At 44.3% G+C, this 17,704-nt stretch overlaps 1 protein-coding gene across 1 annotated transcript in view; it reads right to left on the reverse strand.

The window, feature by feature from the left end:
* KIAA0556 (KIAA0556 ortholog) overlaps positions 1–17,704 on the reverse strand; it is a 151,866-nt gene that overhangs the window by 19,489 nt on the left and 114,673 nt on the right. The window contains exons 18-19 of the mRNA XM_006896630.1: positions 9,998–10,076; positions 3,907–4,084 (exon numbers count right to left, since the gene is read on the reverse strand). Coding sequence (XP_006896692.1) covers positions 3,907–4,084; positions 9,998–10,076 — 257 coding nt within the window. The remainder of the gene's footprint in view (positions 1–3,906; positions 4,085–9,997; positions 10,077–17,704) is intronic.

Genomic DNA, 17,704 nt, shown 5'->3' on the forward strand with positions numbered 1-17,704 from the left:
GGACGACGACCAGGATCCACGCACAGTGGGGAGGAGCCAGTCCGGCATGGGCTGGTGCCCCAAGGCAACCTCCAATCATCACCAAGGTGCCCTCAGCACCCTGCCCACCCTCTGCTCTGACCTGCCACCTGGACCACAGTGAACTCTCTTCCTTCCCAGCATCTCGCACCCCCACCCTGGGCATCTTGCCTCATCCTGCTCAAATCTGCCTGTGTGGTTCCAAGGACTTGCTGCCTCTAACTGCCCTCGCCAACCTCACAGCCTCAGACCAGACCCAGGTCCTCATCCTGGTCCCTACGTTTGACAACGTCACTGAGATCTGACCCAGAGACAAGGACTCAGGTGCCAGACTCCTATGTGACCTCCTACAATCCCTTCATTTTTGTGAGCCTCCCCTATTCCACACCCCCAGAATCCTGGTGGACCTCAAGGTACTGAACCGGCTGAAACTCAGGCTGCTGTCATGTTTCTTAGATTTTAAATGGAGAGGGAAAAAAGTATTCTATTTTTACCTGTTTGGCTTTAGAATAACTCTTATACTCTCAACATTCATCCATGAGGGTAATATTTCTTTTGTCTCCAAAAGGTTGTTATTAGATTGATGGGTGATATGTCTGACAACTGAGGGCATCTTAAAACAGGAAACCCAACAACACGGCATTGGGTATTTCTGTACCTAAACTGAGTGAGGACGGCCACCAGGAAACCTTTTACTTTTCTTCCAAGAGCAATTTCCTCTCTACCCTAGAAATGAGGGCCAGTCTGTGGCCTGCTGGTAAGAAGCTCTGCTGCAATCCCAAAGGCATGTGGTTCAAGTCGACCAGCTTCAATGTGAGAAGGATGGTGAATCTCCTCCTGTGTGATTTACTCTCTCTGAAAACCTGCTGGAGGGTCAGCTATGGGTTTGTCCCGACTCGATGGCACAGACCACCACCATCAATTATGAAAACAAGGAGAACGGCTGACGTGTGTGCAGCTGCCAGTGAAGAAAAGCTCCCTACAAAGACCCTCAAGAAAAGCTAAATGAGATTTCCCCTCTGCTGTCCACAAAACCAGCCTCGAGACAACGAGCAACCACGAAGCAATGGGCATCTCCATTTCCCACTAAACACAACCCGGACTATTTTTGTTGTTGTTTAATTTTTTCCATTGTGTTGCATTCCTGAACACTGCTGTTTCCCCTCCATCCCCTCCCTCCACCCCTCAAAACTCTGCAACTCTGTCATTTCCTCCTGTCTCCACTCTCGGCCCCCACTTCCCCCTCCTCTCTCCTCTTGGGATATTCACCCACATCTTAAACCAGGGCTATTTTGAGAAGTGGTTGATTGCATGTCTTGGACAAGAAGTGCTTCAGAAGAGGCTAGAACACCTTGTGACATCAGAATGCAAGGGAGCTGTCAGAGGTTCCTCTTTTAAAAAGGTTCAAGAGTCCACGTGGTGAAGCATCCATGCCACGGAAGGGTTGGGCACTCATAAGGAGCAGCCTTATTCCTTATTGAGAAGGATAATCACCACAGCGGACTGACACTCAACAAGCACAGGACATTTAAATCCACGAGCTTAAAACGATTCTCAGAAACAAACACTTTATAGAGGATGCTAGAACCCATTGGTTATAGTGAAAACAGACAAAAGCGGGGGCAAGGAAATCACACATGTATCTTCCTGTTCCTTCTTGAATGGTATCTCATGGTAACAGAACAATTGAGAGAAATTTTCTCTTTAGTGAAGGACTTTTTGGCATCGATGAAAGAGAAATGATAGGAACAGAATGTGACTATTCTGCGATCCCTAATGAGTTAATAGACCCAGGCTCTGCAAATCAATGTTCTTCACCATCACCTGACAACCAGACATTAGAAACATCCTTACGGAAACACGTGGCAACACCCATGAAGCCGTCTCGCCTCAAAAGCCAAACTTCCATCTGATCAGGTTTGTCGCTCTAATGAACCATTTACAGAAAATGTGGGGACAAGGAACAGGTGCAACAATTCCACGGGGCTGTAACCACCTAAGTCAGGACTCGACAGCAGAGAGAACTGGTTTTCCAACAGAAAAAAAAGAAAAAAAAAGACAAGGAAATATTAAAAAGAGATGGAAGGGGGATCATAGGAGAGCTAAGAGGTACAGGAGCAGAACACACACAAGGACTTGACGTGGGTCTCAGTGCAAACCCACAAACTCAATTATGCAAATACCAAAAGAAATAGGAACATTTGCTGCTAACAGACAATTGAAGGCATCACTATTATTTCTGCTAAAGGTGTAATAATGGTACCTTTTTAAAAAGGTATAAATAATAATGATTGTTTTATTTTAAAAAGTCCTTATTACTTAGAGACATGTACTGAAATATTTAGAGATGAAATACTATCAGGTCTGGGATTTGCATCAAACCGACTCGAAGCCTGTTACGAGGGTGGGATCGGTTCTGATTCACAGTATCCTGGGGACGCCCAGAATGTCCCCGCGTGGTTTCAAACCACTGACTATAGCAGTAGAATACTTAACCACCAAGCCACTAGGGCTCCTTGACCTGGGCAGAGGGCTGCTGAGAGTGGACTGTGACTCCTCACTTCTGAGTAGGGCGCTGGGTCATGGGGTTACAGGTGAAAGCACGCAGGGGTGTGACCTGCCAGGATGAGGAGGTGGGAGGGGCCGGTGGGCAGGTGATGAGGGCAGCAGAGGTGGGGGAAGCCCCGCACTGACCCAGTGTACGCTCTGCCTGGAGGCACAGCTACAATACGACCATCTCAACTGCTCCTCCTTCAGCCCTGGGAATTGCTGTCCCGTCCAACTGACAGGGAAACCGCGGCTAAGATGACGGCATGACACAAACTGGTATTCAAATGACAACTTTCCTACTTACCCACTTACTGCTGTACTGTAGAGTCAGAACCGACTCATAGCGGGCCCTCCAGTGGGTTTTCGCAGTTAATCACATGGGAGGAGACTGCTCATCCTTGTTCCATGGAACAGCTGGTGGCCTCGAACAGTGTGCCTTCAGGATTGCAGTGCAGCTTCTTGCCTCTAGGCCTCCAGAGCTCCCTTACTTATGCAACTGGACTCACCTCCAGCTGGCTTGTAACCTCTCTCAACTTTGTTTCCTTCCCTTACAAATGTTTCCTCATTTATAAAATGGGCTGTGACCTAAATGGACAAGTAGCTGTACCCTGCTTAGCACCGTCCAGTGTGTGGCATTTAATAAATGCTCGGATAATGGTAACCATAATACCCGTTATTACTGTCACTGCTCTCATTCTAGGCGAGGCTAAGAACCTTAGCGGGCAAGGAGCAGAGCTGGGATCTGGGCTCCCACCTCTCTGACGTGCCTTGACTCTCCCTCATACCTGCAGGCAAAGTCCAACTGCTGTTCTGAGCAGAGGAGCCTAACACTGATCCATGGGTTACACATTTCCCAGGAGAAATGCACATCTGAGGTTTGTTGCCTTAGTTACTTGATAACGCATGAGTTTGTGAAGTCTGACCAGTGCACAGGAAGTGCAACCATGGCCACCTGCAAGTCACTTCCCGCCTCAAGGAAGTGAGAAAGCTCTCATGTCCAAGGGGCTGCAGACAGGAGGCACTAACACCTGAACACAGAGTCGCCCCTCCTGAGGGCTAAGCGAGCAGCTTACGATTCATCACAGAGAACACAAGAATCACCACTGACAAGGACAGAACCGTTTTCAAGCCCTGCTGACCACTTCTATCTGTGTGGCCCTGGGAGACCATTTCCCTCCCGTGAGCCTTGGTTTCTCACCGAGAGGACCACAGACCTCAAAGGGTGGGGGTGAGAGGGGGCACTGGAGTGCTCGCTGGTGTCTGCACATGAGGTCAGGATGCAAACAGGGTCCCTGGGCCCTGGCTGTGGGGAGAGCAAAGCTGCCCGTGTACACTTACTTATCCAGGGTCCGCGAGTCGTCAGTGTACTCGGGCAGGTCGTTCAGGTCTCTGGGGGAGGCAGAGATCTGGTGCAAGCTGATGGGCAGCGCCTGGCCGTCCTTGCCCACCACCTCCAGGCCCGTGAGTCCCAGGTAGTGCAGGTCTCCCCAGGAGGCGGTGAGATTCAGCTGGAGGCCTGGCACAGGAAGCAGAGAAGAGCCTGTGAGCACCAGCAGTTCCAGAGGCTGAGATGGAAGGTGCAGACGGGAAGAAGCACCTTCAACCTTCGAGCCATTTGAAAATTCAGTCTCATTCAGGAGGGTCACGGAGCAGGCTCTGCCCCTGTCTTCTCAGAGACTTCTGTGCAGGAGCATTTCTGGTGCTCGGGAACACCTGCAGGATGAGTGGGGCCTGCACATAACCTTGGATTCTTTCCACTCACCAGATCTTGTGGATCCATCTCACACATCACAACTTGTGGGGCTCCCTGGTCAATCAGGCCTTGTTTCTCTGGCCTCTACTTAATTCTACAGCCTCTTCTTATACCAGGAATCCTCTGGACTCACCCAACATCAGTCACCCCGCTGTCTTCCTCCTTGTCACACACACACACACACACACACACACACACACACGCGCGCCTTCCTCCTACCCCAGGGCCTTTGCACTTGCTGTTATCTCCTTTTTACTCATGTGGCCTGCTTTACCTGTACTCATCCCAGCCTGTTACCTCAAGGAAGCCCTCCTTACTTCTTTGACTAGCTCAACTCTCCATTCACAGCTTGTCACGTGGCTGAAATTTTCCTTTTCCAAGCCCTGGTCACTACTGTGATCGTGGGAATATTTGGTAAATATCGACCTGCCCCGTTAAGATAATTAAGGCTATGAGGGCTGAAATCTCATCTCTTACGTCATGGGTACCAGCAGCCAAGAAATCAGATGTATAAGCACTGGAGAAGGCTGCTGTCAGAGCAGTGATGGCAGCTTAAAGACTAAGGTGTGCTCGTTCAAGTCACGGTCATTTCAAACACCTGATGTGCATCTGAGAGCTGGAAAATGAATGAAGATGACAGAAGAAGAGAAATCAATGCCTCTGACTTGTGGAGTTAGAGAAGAATGTCCCATAAACAAATATGTCTCAGAGAGAGCACAGCCAGAGTGCTCCCTGGAGGCAAGGATGGTGAAGCTTCATCTCAGATACTTTGGGACTGTTGTTAGGAGAGGCTGATCCTTGGAAAAGGGCATCATGATTGGGAAGGTGGGAGATCACCGAAAGAGAGGAAGACTCTCAATGAGATAGGTGACGCAGTGACTGCAGCAGTGGGATCAAGCATCTGAGAGATGCCATGATGGTGGTGCAGGACAGGGCAGGGTTCAGATCTTTCGTTTTAGGGTCAGTATGAGTTGTAGTTGACGTGATGACACCCAACAACAACAACAACAACAACAAAGCTCTCTGAACTGGAGCTCATTCTCCCTCTCTGTTCTCACCTGGACTCCTGAGGCAGCCATGTGAAGGACAATCTGGTCTGCAGGACGGTGAGAGACCCCAAGTCCAGCTGCCCATCACTTGGCAAAGAGCTCCCTGGAGCCAGACACGAGGGTGACCCATTCTCGATGACTCGGCCGTCAGCCCATCTGCCAGCTGACCGAGACTCGTGAGCATGCCCAGCAGAGCGCGGCCAAGTCAGTGCCACCAAAACACTGCACAGCGAGCTCGGCACACGGGGCTGTTCTGAGCCACTGAACGGTGGGTTGGTTTGTTCAGCAGCAAATGCTAACTGGACGTGATTTCTTACTACACATCTATATCCAAGTATCTTCCCAGGGAAGGTATCTCCTACTAACCAAATGCTATGCCTTTACCCTGTTTCTTTTTTTTTTCAATACCATTTATTGCTGTTGTTGCCAAGTGTCCTCCATCTGGTCCCACTCAGAGCCACCCTATGTACAAAACAACAAAATCCTGCCTGATTTTGCACCATTCTCATAATTTCCACTGTGCTTAACTTCAGAGTTGTAGTCACTGACGTACGTGATAATATGCTGTTGCTTTGAAGTCAACTATGACTCAGCGATCCTGTGAACGACAGGTTGAAGTCGTGCCCTCTCCTGTGACTTTCTCACAATCCCCACCCTGTTTAAGCCCGCTGTTGCAGCCAGCGTAAAATCTATCTCTTTGAGGGTCTTTCTCTCTTTCACGGACCCTCTGTCTTTCCCAGCATGATGTCCTTTTCTAAGGAACAGTCCCTCCTGACAACACGCTCCAAGTATGTGAGATGAAGCTGTACCACCTGCTTTTAAGGAGCCCCATGGCTACCCTTCCTCCAACACAGGACAGTATAGTCTACAATTACCAGCTTGGTCTCCCCACCAAGTCAGCAGCTTCCTGAGGACCGTGTCTGTTGGGTTTTTATTTACTGCTGTGCCCTGAAAACCTAGACCAGTGTCTGGCAATTAGGTGCTCAAAACAAGCTGTTTCGGCTTCTAATATACAAAAAGCACGACTGATTGCACAGTAGTTGCTCAGAACATAGCCGTAACCGAATAGATCAAAACAAAACCACTGAGTTTCCTCAATGGCAAACACAGGTTTATTGAGCATCTACTAGGTACCAGATCCTGTTCCACTTAGAGGGGTGAACAAGAAAGCAAAACCCAAGAACTCAAAAGAGCTTTCATAGGATCCTGGAAAGAGAGACAACATGAGCCCAGCAAATGAATAAGACAGATGTGGGATCTGTGACAAGTAAGACAGAAACGGGCCAGGGAGTGAGGTGAGGGGTGAGGTGATCAGGGAGAGCTCCTGGAGAAGAGGGCACATTGGAGCTAAGCCTTCACCACGATGCATTTGCATTTCTGGAAGAACATTCCATGCGGAGGGGCCTGGAAGGGCAAAGGCCCTGAGACGGGAACAAACGTGTCTCATGTCTGGAATCAGGTAACCAAGAGAGAGGGTGGAGCACGGTGAGGCCGGGAAGCTGGGCAGAGACAAGCTCACATCCAGAAATGTAAGTTTTCATCTCCGTGCAATGGGATGCCGGTGGAGGGCTTCTCTCCCGTCACGTTCTGACCTGCACCCGGCATTGGGGCAAGCTCGCTCTTCAGCTGCTGCAGGGAGGTGAGAAGATGAAAAGTGCAGGGAGAGGGAGGTGGCAGCTGCTTGACGCTTGGGCAGGCGTGGTGGTGATGGAGGTTGACGGAGAAGTAGATGGCTCCAGCAGCGGTTTTGGAGGCGGTATTGACTTTGCAATGGCCTAGATACGGCAGCGAGGGAGAGGGGAGAGGTCTCTGACCCACAGTGACAGAGTGGCGGTCTCCTGAGCCTGGATTTGGATGAGAGGGATCAGTGTGGAGGGAAAAATACCACCTCCTCTTAGGAAAACAAAAGAGATGGCGTCACGAGGCTCGCACCGTCGGCTGGCCTGGCAAGGCCCTGCAGCTCCACATCTAACGTGCGGCTGCTTTCAAAGTCCCTGCTCTCCTTTTTGAGTTCAGGCTGTTCCATATTCATTTTTCTCTGGTGTATCAATTAGTATTTATATAAATGGAAATTAATTTTGTCATTTCTCTTCCATGCTTCAAGCCTCTCAGCTCCTTTCCTATTCATCACCACTGGTATTTGCAAAACTTCCAAAAATTAGTGTCATCTGCAAATTAGCAAGTCATATATCCCCTTTCAAAACATGAATAGGCTTGGCCGTATTTACCAACCGCAGCCTGCCTCCCGGTCACTTTACTGGCGCTCTCTCTGCTTGCATAGGCTGCTGAGGCGTGCAAACGCTTCACTCTGGGAGCAGTGAGGGGAAAACCAAGGGTTTGGAGAAGAGATTCAGAAATCGCAGGTCTCAAAACAAGTGCAGGACACTTAGCTGTGAGGCCCAGCTGCCTCCCTGCTGAAATGAGGAGAGAAATTAGACTTTCATTTCTCCAGAAAGGTCTCTGAGCTCCACTCCAGGGCAAAATTCCCTGAGGCACTCAACTAACATTTCTGAGAAAGGTCAGGGGCCTGTTGAGTGGGAGAGAGGCATTTACAGAGTGGCATCTTTGGGGAAGTCATCAAACGGAAGGGACCATGGCTGCTTCTCCCAGGCCAGCAACCCGTTCCTTCAAGTGGCAACACTGCTCAAGACGCTGGCCACTCAACCTGGCTCCAGGCTGGGACACAGTCCAGGCCCGGCTAGTACATGCTCTCGAGCACCTCATTGCCTCCCTTGTCTATCATGATGACTGGTTCAAGCTCTGATGTGACCCAGGCTAGGACAAGGGGACTTAACTTGAACAACTGTTGGGCCCTGTTGGGAAATAAATGTTCTCTTCCCTCCACCTCCCCAGGTGTAAAATGGATATAAACCTAGAACTACTAGGAGTTCTCTTGTGGACGGAGCCTAGAGGTAAGAAAGAGGAGAGAGATAAATAGCAGAAATACAGAGACACGGAGTTGTAATGACACCATTTATACACCTGGATCCAGCCATTCTGGAAACCAGTGACCTTGACATTTTTAGTCACATGTTGTTGTTGTTGTTGTTAGGTGCCATTATGATTCATAGTGACTCTATGAACAAAAGACCTGAAACCAGTCCTGTCCTGCACCATCCTCACACTTCCTGACACACAAGAGCCCATTGCAGCAGCCACTGGGTCAATTCACCTGGGTTGAGGGTCTTCCTCTCCTTTGCTGACCCTCTACCCTTCCCAGCATCATGTCCTTCTCCAACATAAAAATAGCCCTTCTTAGCAACATGCCCCGAGTACGTGAGGCAAAGCCTCATCATTTTGCCTCCAAAGAGCACTCCAGCTGCACCTTCTCCAAGACCTCTGTTCATTCTCTTTGCCATCCATGGGATGCTTAGTGTGCTTCTCCAACACCACAGCTCAAAGGCATCAATCCTGTCATCCTTATTCACTCTCCAGCTCTCAGATGAATAACAAGTGACTGGAAAGACTACGGCCTGAATTAGATGCACCTTAGTCCTCAAACTGACATCATTACACCTCAATAATTTGGAGAGGTCCCTCACTGCAGATTTTTCCAGTGCAATGTGTCTCCTTATTTCCTGACTTCTGGTACCCAACAAAGTCACTTACTTTCTTTGTCTTAACTTGGTTTGAAGTAAATTTCTGTTGCTTTTCCTTTTTTCCTTTTTTTTTTTTTAAGAAAAAAAAAAAGGTGGAAGAGAGTTGAAGCTAAACTAGAAAAGACTGCTGATTTCTTTGCAGCCTAGTGGGGGACCTGACTCTCGAACAAAGACTTCTGATGAGGAGTCTCGTTGTAATCCTCGGTCCTCAGACAGAGCCCCAAGGCAGCGTACACCTGCTCTGCAAATAGTGGAGACTGAGTTTCCTTCCAATTGACTGTCAGGTCAGAGGAAGGGGGCTCAAGCGGCTCCCCAGGCCTTGGCACCCCGTTTGGCCCGCTGATGTGAGCGTGGCAGAGTGGAGATGGTCTAAACCACCAGCCAGATCCTTGCTTAGTATTTAAGCTGGTTTTCCACTTACTATATTGTTTTCATGTAATTGAGAGAAGGTCCTGAACTATAAGGGGCTGTAAGGACTCAAAATGAGGCAATTTCCTCTTTTTTTAAAGATCATTTATTCCTTTGGAGTGGGTTAGAGAGAGGAATTTTTATTGGAGACAGTGGAAAAGCTTCCTTGGGAAGATCTAGGATTACAGGTAGGCTAAGGAGAGAGCGTGGGGTTGAGAGGCCCTGTCTAGAGCATTCGGCTTCCAGGACTGGGAGTGCTGCTGGCTGACAATGCACAGATGTGTTCCCAATGCCACCCCCACCTCCCACACACGATGGTTCCTGGCTGAAGGGAATCTCCTTGCTCAGAGGCATGACCACTCCCAAGGGGATGGTCATCTGTGTTGATAGAAGCCCATTACTGTCATTCAACTCAAGACAGCTCCGAAGGGCTATCCCTGTCAGGGCCAGGGAGCCAGGCACAGGCTGGTTGGTTTCAGCCCTACTCACTCTGACCTGGTGTTTCTGATCGAAGAACAACCTGCTCAATTATCCAAGGAAGCCATGTTCCCAGGGGTCAAACTCTCCCCACCCCATCCACCACCACTCCGTGTTCCACTGTCCCTGGTACGGATACTCACAGAGCCCGTGGTAGACTCCTGGCTCTGGTGTGGTGACTTCACGGATCGGGGGACTGGGTGACAGCTCTGGCTCTGGGACCTGCATGCCAGTTGGGTAAGAAGCAGAAGAAAAGGGGAGATTTTAATGACCTTCACATATAGTTGGTTGGAGGCTCACCCCATGCCACAGGCCAGTCTCTGTGTTTTGTCTTGAATTTTCTGCCTTGGTGGGTACTCCATGACTAGAGGAATTGTCAGGCTCAGAAACACTGGGTTTGAATCCTTGCTAGTAATTCTTACTGGGAGGAAAGAAGCTTGAAGTTTAGGATTTCTTTCTTTTTTTCAATCTTTTTTTTTTTTTTAAGTTTAGGGTTTCTTTAACAGTGACTAACCCAACAAATGTTTATCTAATGACTAAGAAGAATAAAAAACCACACACAACAAGGGAGGGAGGGAGGGAGAGAGAATTCAGACTTGCTGATTGGATGTAACAATTTCTTTGATGACATGTGCTCATCAAGGATAAGTGGCCAATCAACTGAAAGAGTTTCACGGGGTACATGGCCCCCATCAAAGATACAGGGACATCTAGCAAAACTGTTTCGGTTTGATCTGGCTCGTCACCATTCAGCGTCTGGACTGCTGCCCATGACCTGCCACACTGCCTGCTTATCTTGGATTCATCAGCCTTGGAAGTCAGTAGCCTGCCTGGGACTGGCCAGCCTGCACAAGTATACGCGCAATTTCCTTGAGATCCATCAATTTACTTAAATTTCATTGGTTTGTTTCTCTACAGAACTCAGCTCAACACATACAGTACTAGGAGTGGTTCTAGATGACCAAAACTGCTAAGGATGGGCTTTTAAAATTTGTTCTTCAGACTGACTAGTCTTAAAAAGTATTTTTTAATAAACTTAAGAAGTTTACTGACGCAAGCAGTAAACAGGGCTCTGCTAATCCGTACCAAGAGGTGTCAACATTAACACCCAAAATACGACCACTATTAATTGAGTATTAGTGAGACTTTAAGCTCTAGGTGATACATACTTTTCTAAAATTTTGTCAGAATGAGAAAGTTAAGAGAACTGGGTGGTTGGTCTTACTTATTGTAGATAAATTGTTGGGGGGGAAGAGAGAGATGAGCTCAGTGCATTCAAGCATCTCTTAAAAGGTTCCAAAGTTTCCAATGGTGCTTTGAAGTAAAATTGTATTTATTATAATAACGGAGTTGATAATGCTAAAAACCAAACTCTAATACAAATGACTGAATGACAGTCAACTGAAACCCTAATGCCAATATATCTGACGTTAAAGTGAAGGTCATTTATTGGAAATAAATGGAACCTTGAAAATTGGAGTGTGGACATATCAGGAGATAGGGGACAATGAGCTCTAAATTCTAACCTAGTTCTGCCAACTGAACAAGTTCTCTTATTCTCACCTGATGAGGTTAACTCAGTGATAAATCTTTATCTGAAATTTTCCTAGTAGTGGAACCTGGAGCAATTACCTGAGACCTCCTCAGGAACCGTCCCCATGACCCATGTTAGCTTCTAGACCTATGTTGCTGTTGTTAGGTCCTTTTGAATTTAATATGCTTCCTAGTGATTCTATGAACATCAAATCTGAAACTTGCCCTATCCTGTGCCATTTTCATCCTCTCTACCACACTAGAGTTCACTGCTATAGGCACTGTGTGAATCCATCTCATTGAGGGACTTTCCTTCCTTCACTGACTCTCCACTTTTCAGAGATGATGTCTTTCTCCAGTGACTGGCCCCTCCTACAACATACATAAAGACCTTTAACTAGAGTTAAACTCCATCAAGTCCCAAAATTGTACCAATTGTTACCCAGGAACACTATACTCCAAAAGAACAGCTTGATTTTGTTAATATATACACACAAAACCATGAAGAATATGTGCGTGGGAATAGCTACTAAGAGTCTGAAATAAAGGTGCAAACTTTCATTGACATCGAGTTGGAACCAATAATGGACCCTCCATAGGGGTTCTGAATGGGAGGAGGTTGCCCACTTATCGCCTGTAAACTGATGGTGGATTCAAACTGGTTATGGGATAGCAGCACAACTCTCTATTGACTACACCACCAGAGCTCCCATAGATAAATAGATATAAATCTCATTTATCTACATACATTTTATGTTATCACACAAATACATATATATCTTATTGATTTGCTTTTCTAGAAAACCAAGCTAACGCAGACTAAAAGATTTTAAAAAGAAAAACACAAACCAACTTGAAGACTCCTAAAAATTTTGTAAGTAATTTTAAATCCTCATTGAAGTTTACAAGACTGGGCTTCCTGACAGATATTAGTTCGTTCATATGATTACTCGATGGCACATAACAACAACAACATATGATTACTCACCCAGAGAAAGCCCAATCTGACTAGAGTAGGCTGAATGGAAAGATCTCAAGGACAGTTTAGACTTGAAATATCACTAAGCTTTTGGAAGATTCTAGGGCTATGAGTTTTTAAAAAAATGCTAGAGACAATCCCTAAGGCTTTTTCCCATTACGGCTCTTAATCCCAAATAAGAAATTATTGGAGAATTATTACATTAATGAGAATCTTGCTAATTCATAATTGGGACTGGGGTGATCCTGTCTGCTATTACCCCCATTTGTTTATAAAATAACCTAGTTCAACTGCAGTCCCAGAGATGCACGGTTCAAATCCACCAGGTGCTCTGCTGGAGGAGGAGGAACAATCTCCTCCTGTACCAGTCAGATCTGATTGGCGGTACACACACACCCCCCAAATAATAAAATATTTAAAAATATATATATAACCTAGTTCAGTGTACTAAAATTGCAAAAATTTTAGTAATGGGGAGCAGTATTTAATCAGGAAAAATGTTAATTATTCTCAGCCTGTTCCAATATCTCTTGGGACTATTGAAGATTTGCACCCCTGTTTTCTTATCTTGGATACTCTTGTCAATATATGCAGAAGAAATCTTTTATACAATCTATTTACAATTTAATAAAAGTACAGGGATACTGTTGAGTTTGTCTAATACTGCTAAGCTAACACAGAAAGACTCTGAATTTAAAAATATTCAGAAAGAGGAAATATTTTTCTCTATGAATGTACTTGTCATGCCTTCTCAAAATTCAACCCAGCCTAGTCTTCTTTCTTATTTTTTTTTCTAGTCCTTGAAACCTTGTGGGTCACCACATTCACAGATGTAAGTTGAGTTTTGACAGCAAGCTGATAAAAATTCAAGTAGATTTAACTAAACCTTTGCCCCAAATTCCCAATATTCATTCAAAAGAGAAGCAAAAGGATTAGCTTCCATCATACATGATTTCTTTTCTAAAGATTTAATTTTCCCTTGTACTAGCCTTTGTAATATTCTCATCTTCCTAGTAAAAAACCCTAAAAATCCTAAGATATTAGAGGTTGGATATGTGTTCAATATTTGCACGCAATCAATATTATTGATTAAAACAATATATATTGTTATCCCTAGGTTCCCATTAGCCTCTAATTATCACTTATTACTTTTCAATGTCCCCTTGGATACAATTTATTTTACCATTGTGGATAACTTAAGTCCCTCATTCAGTGTCCTGTGCATTCCAAAAGTTATTATTTGTTTGCTTTTACATGGAAAAACATCAATATTATCTGAACTGTAATGCCCCAAGGATTTACTGCTGAGTTGTAGCCTTTAAATTTTACAACTAAAAATCCAAATTGCTATAATATGCTTCTTCAATTTCTCAACAGACCTGCCTTGGTAATAGAAGTCTTATGAAAACATATGGCTGCTAGTGGACAAAGAAAATTACAATTAGCTCTGTCTTCTGTTAAATAAATATTTGGGCTATTTAACTTTTGCAAGTCAAAGGTGGGTGATTTTAATCTGTGGCCTTCAGGCCTGGCTTTAATCGTTTTTGGTCAAACATTCTTCTCAGTAGTATAGCACTGGCCTGTCCATTTGCTGTACAGAGGTAACTCGTGGTTGCTGTGATGCTAAACACTGTGGCACTGATGCATCAAATGTGATAATGGTTACCCATGGTGGACAGTGTTTGGTGGAGCTCCCTGATTAAAACAAGCTTGGAAGCAGGAGTGGCATTCACTTCTGAAATTACTTGCCTCTGGAAAGTCTATGAACTTGGAGAAACAATGAAAGTTATACAATTATTCAGATCTTTTATTCATAGGGTCGCTATGAGTCACCTATGACTCGACAGCACTTAACAACTTTTGCAAAAGGTGTTTCTATTGATCCTAACCAGAAAGAAGTAACTCATCTCTTTCTTATATCTAAAACAAAGAAACTGCTACAGGGGCTTTTCAACCTCTGGAGTGACTGTTGAACATGGATTTCTAATTTTTCTTTGTTGGCTCAACATTTACATACATATATTTAAAAAACTTTTGAGTCGGATTTCTTCCATGCACTAGATGACTGATAGGTTAGAATTCAATTAAAAGAAGTTTCAATGAACATGTCCACTCTAGGTTTTCCTAATTACCACCAAGGTTTTTCCTCACTGGATACAAAGCATTTGGAAATGTGTGCTAACGCAAGCACATGGAAGACTGTCGAGATCTGCAGGTTATACTGTGTATAGCCTGTACCTTGACCTTACAGCCAAAGGATGTAGCTTTCTCTGCATGACTGCTACTGCTAACCTGATGGAAACCACTTGTGGTATTGGCAAATACTTTAGAAGTCTATGTGTGGCCCTTGCTACATCTGCCTTACTTAATCCTACCTTGATGGCAACTTTCTACCAGCAGAGTCACCTCCCGTGAAGTTTCCCTCCTGGCTGCATGTGATACTAGGTTACATTCTTGTGGCCTATTTAAACCCAGTTCCTTTAGTCCCCACAACAAATGAGAACTCTCATATGCACAACTGCTCAAATCTGACTGAGAAAAATGTTAATTCCCTGAAAAGCCTCAAAAGGAGACCCTTTTAACTAATCTTGACTGAGTTTGCTTACAGATGCTTCCTATTGAAAACCTGGTGCTAATGGTCCTAATGCTCCTATTAAGCTGGATACACAGATGTGACTTTTACTGAAGTCGCTTCAGTCTAACAAATCAAAGTGTCCCTGTTACAGCTTGTAGAATTTAATTTAGAAAAATTTGTTAATATGCTTATAGACAGTAGATAGATATGTTATGGAATTGCACATGATTTCTAATATTACAAAGAGAACTTGAAGCCTCTTCTGGAAATGCATGGAGCATTAGTAGCGGATCTAGATGCTCTGTTACTTTCCTCTATAATTATAAAAATACAGGCTCATTATCCAAAAAGAGTACCTCCAACTAGAGAGATTAATGTGACTAATATATGGCTGCCTCTTGGGTTATTTATGTACTTAGAAGAGGAAGACCCTCAACCAGGTGTATCGACACAGCAATGATTGCACTGATGTCCTCAAGTGTGTCAGAGATTATGAGGTTGACACAGGATAACACGGGGTTCAGATCTGTTGTTCAGAGGGTTGCCATGAGTCGTGCTCAACTTGACAGAACTGAACAACTACAATGAAAAAGAGATTCTCCTGATTTGTCTATTGCTAATTCCAACCTTCGTGAATTAGCTTTAGAAAAACTTCAAATACCAAATAATTAGCCCAGACAGACAGACAGACTAAATTAAGGAACTGAAAAATGCAGGCTGTTCCTAAGATCCTGCCACTAAATTGTGGATTGGGCCTAACGAAAGACAGGCTTACCTATGACACAAACTTTACATCAAGGTTCCCACACGAGACAAGAAGAAATTAGTGGGATCTTAAAAATCTATCAGTAGGGATTCCCCCCCCCCCCAAGGCTTTCAAACATGTTTCTATCCATTGTCTTCTCTGCTCTGGCTTCAGTCTTGGGATTGCAGCTACTTTAAACTCCTACCCGGACAATACTCTTTATCTTCTGGGTCTATGCTTAAGTAGCAGCAGCTAGATTTTATTCAATTTCTACTCGCAAATGGTTACATATAAACATTAGTAATGATTCAGGTTTTAACATGGGAGTTGAAGGCTTCCCCGCTTTTATGCTGCTGGAACCTCTGTAGCAAAGAAATGTCTCCAAAACGTCATATTCACATTGGCAACAATAGTGACTGGGGAACTCATTTCACCATCAAATCATCCAAGAACTAACTAGCTTGAGTTTTTACCATTTATCAAAGGCTACATTGCTCCATCGTCCACAATCTTCTAGTCAAATGGAGAACACAAAGAGAATAGTAAAAACCCAAATGATAAAGCTAGTTAAACTGTAAATTTATCCTGACCTAAATACACACTCTTTGAATCTCACAAACTTATCCTCTATGAAATAGAGGCCCTTGTTCTTCCTTGGTCACCTACACTGTCCCTGACAGTGTTCAAGCTGAAATACTAAAGTATTATTGCCAGTCTTCAATGCAGTATTTTTTTAATTTATTTTTTAATTGAGATTTTAATGAAAGTTTATAAAGGACCTGGGTTTCCAATCCTTCATTGTTCTACATTTTCTTCCCTGTCCCCCCTCACCCCTAGATTGCTTTTTTCTTTGTGGAAAAAAGTTCTTTCATTGTCATACAGTCCCCCACCCTGACTCCAGACCACTTTACTATTCAGCTCTTACTCTGGACTCTTGGCATGCCAATAATGCCTAATCACATATTCCTTTTATCCAGTTCTCTCCCTCATCTGTTTCAATGTCATGTAGATTATTTATCCCCTCCTTTCTTAGTTTGCCCCATCCCCCATGTCAGTCCTGTTTTATAACAGTGGCATTATGCTGTATTTTTTTGTGACTGAGATATTTAATATATTTATAATATTACTATAATATTTCATGAGTTCTTTCCCAGTGTTTTCCAGTGTTTAATGTGGTATTTTTTAAAAATATCTTTTGGGAAATATAATCTTTGATAAACAAATATTAGACTGTAAATGTAATAACATACTAATATTACTACAAGCTTTGCAGTATATACAAACTGCCCTAAAAGGCAATACTCCGAGTTCAAGAAATCAGTATCAAAATGGATCTTGGCCATCTACCTGCAGCCCAGGGAGGTGCCTGTGCTATAATAAAATCTGACCACTGTGTCCCTATTTCTGGAAATGGTGCTAATATTATAGGCTATGTTAATCAGCTGTAATGTGCATTATCTTTTTTTAATGATCTTGCCCCTTCCTTAATTGATATTTTAAGTAATTGGATTTTCCCTTGGAGTTGAGGGTGGGGGATAAAAAATTGTACTGTACTTTGGAATCTTTAGCTTTCTCTTGATTTCTACTGTTGCAACTATGAAATGCTATTTTTGCTTTGACTCAACCCGTTTCATCCATTAAATGTTGTATATCAAAACCATTAGACTCTTCACAAAAAACCTTGCTGGTTTCACAGACTTTCTCCAGTGGTCACATGTTTCTGTTGTACTATCCTGACTAAAAAATAGTCCTCAAATGTGGTTTTGTCTGTCAGAATGCTTTTTCCATAAAACCTGCTCACTCTGGAGATGAGACCTATAATAATCTCGGCAAGGTGAAGGAAATAATTTTTTTTAAAATAAAAATTCCTCAAGAAAACAAGAGTCTTTGCAAAAGAAAGGCCAGTCCATTATAAGTGATCAGTGAGTGCTCCCAAGCAGACATTTGACCAAAAGAGAGAAATATGCAAATAGACATTTTCATATATGAGGCACTAATGGAAACTTTTGGGCTCTGGT

Source organism: Elephantulus edwardii, unplaced genomic scaffold (assembly GCF_000299155.1).
Source record: "Elephantulus edwardii isolate Elephantulus edwardi_28Jun2011 unplaced genomic scaffold, EleEdw1.0 scaffold00186, whole genome shotgun sequence".
NCBI classification, from domain to species: Eukaryota; Metazoa; Chordata; class Mammalia; order Macroscelidea; family Macroscelididae; genus Elephantulus; species Elephantulus edwardii.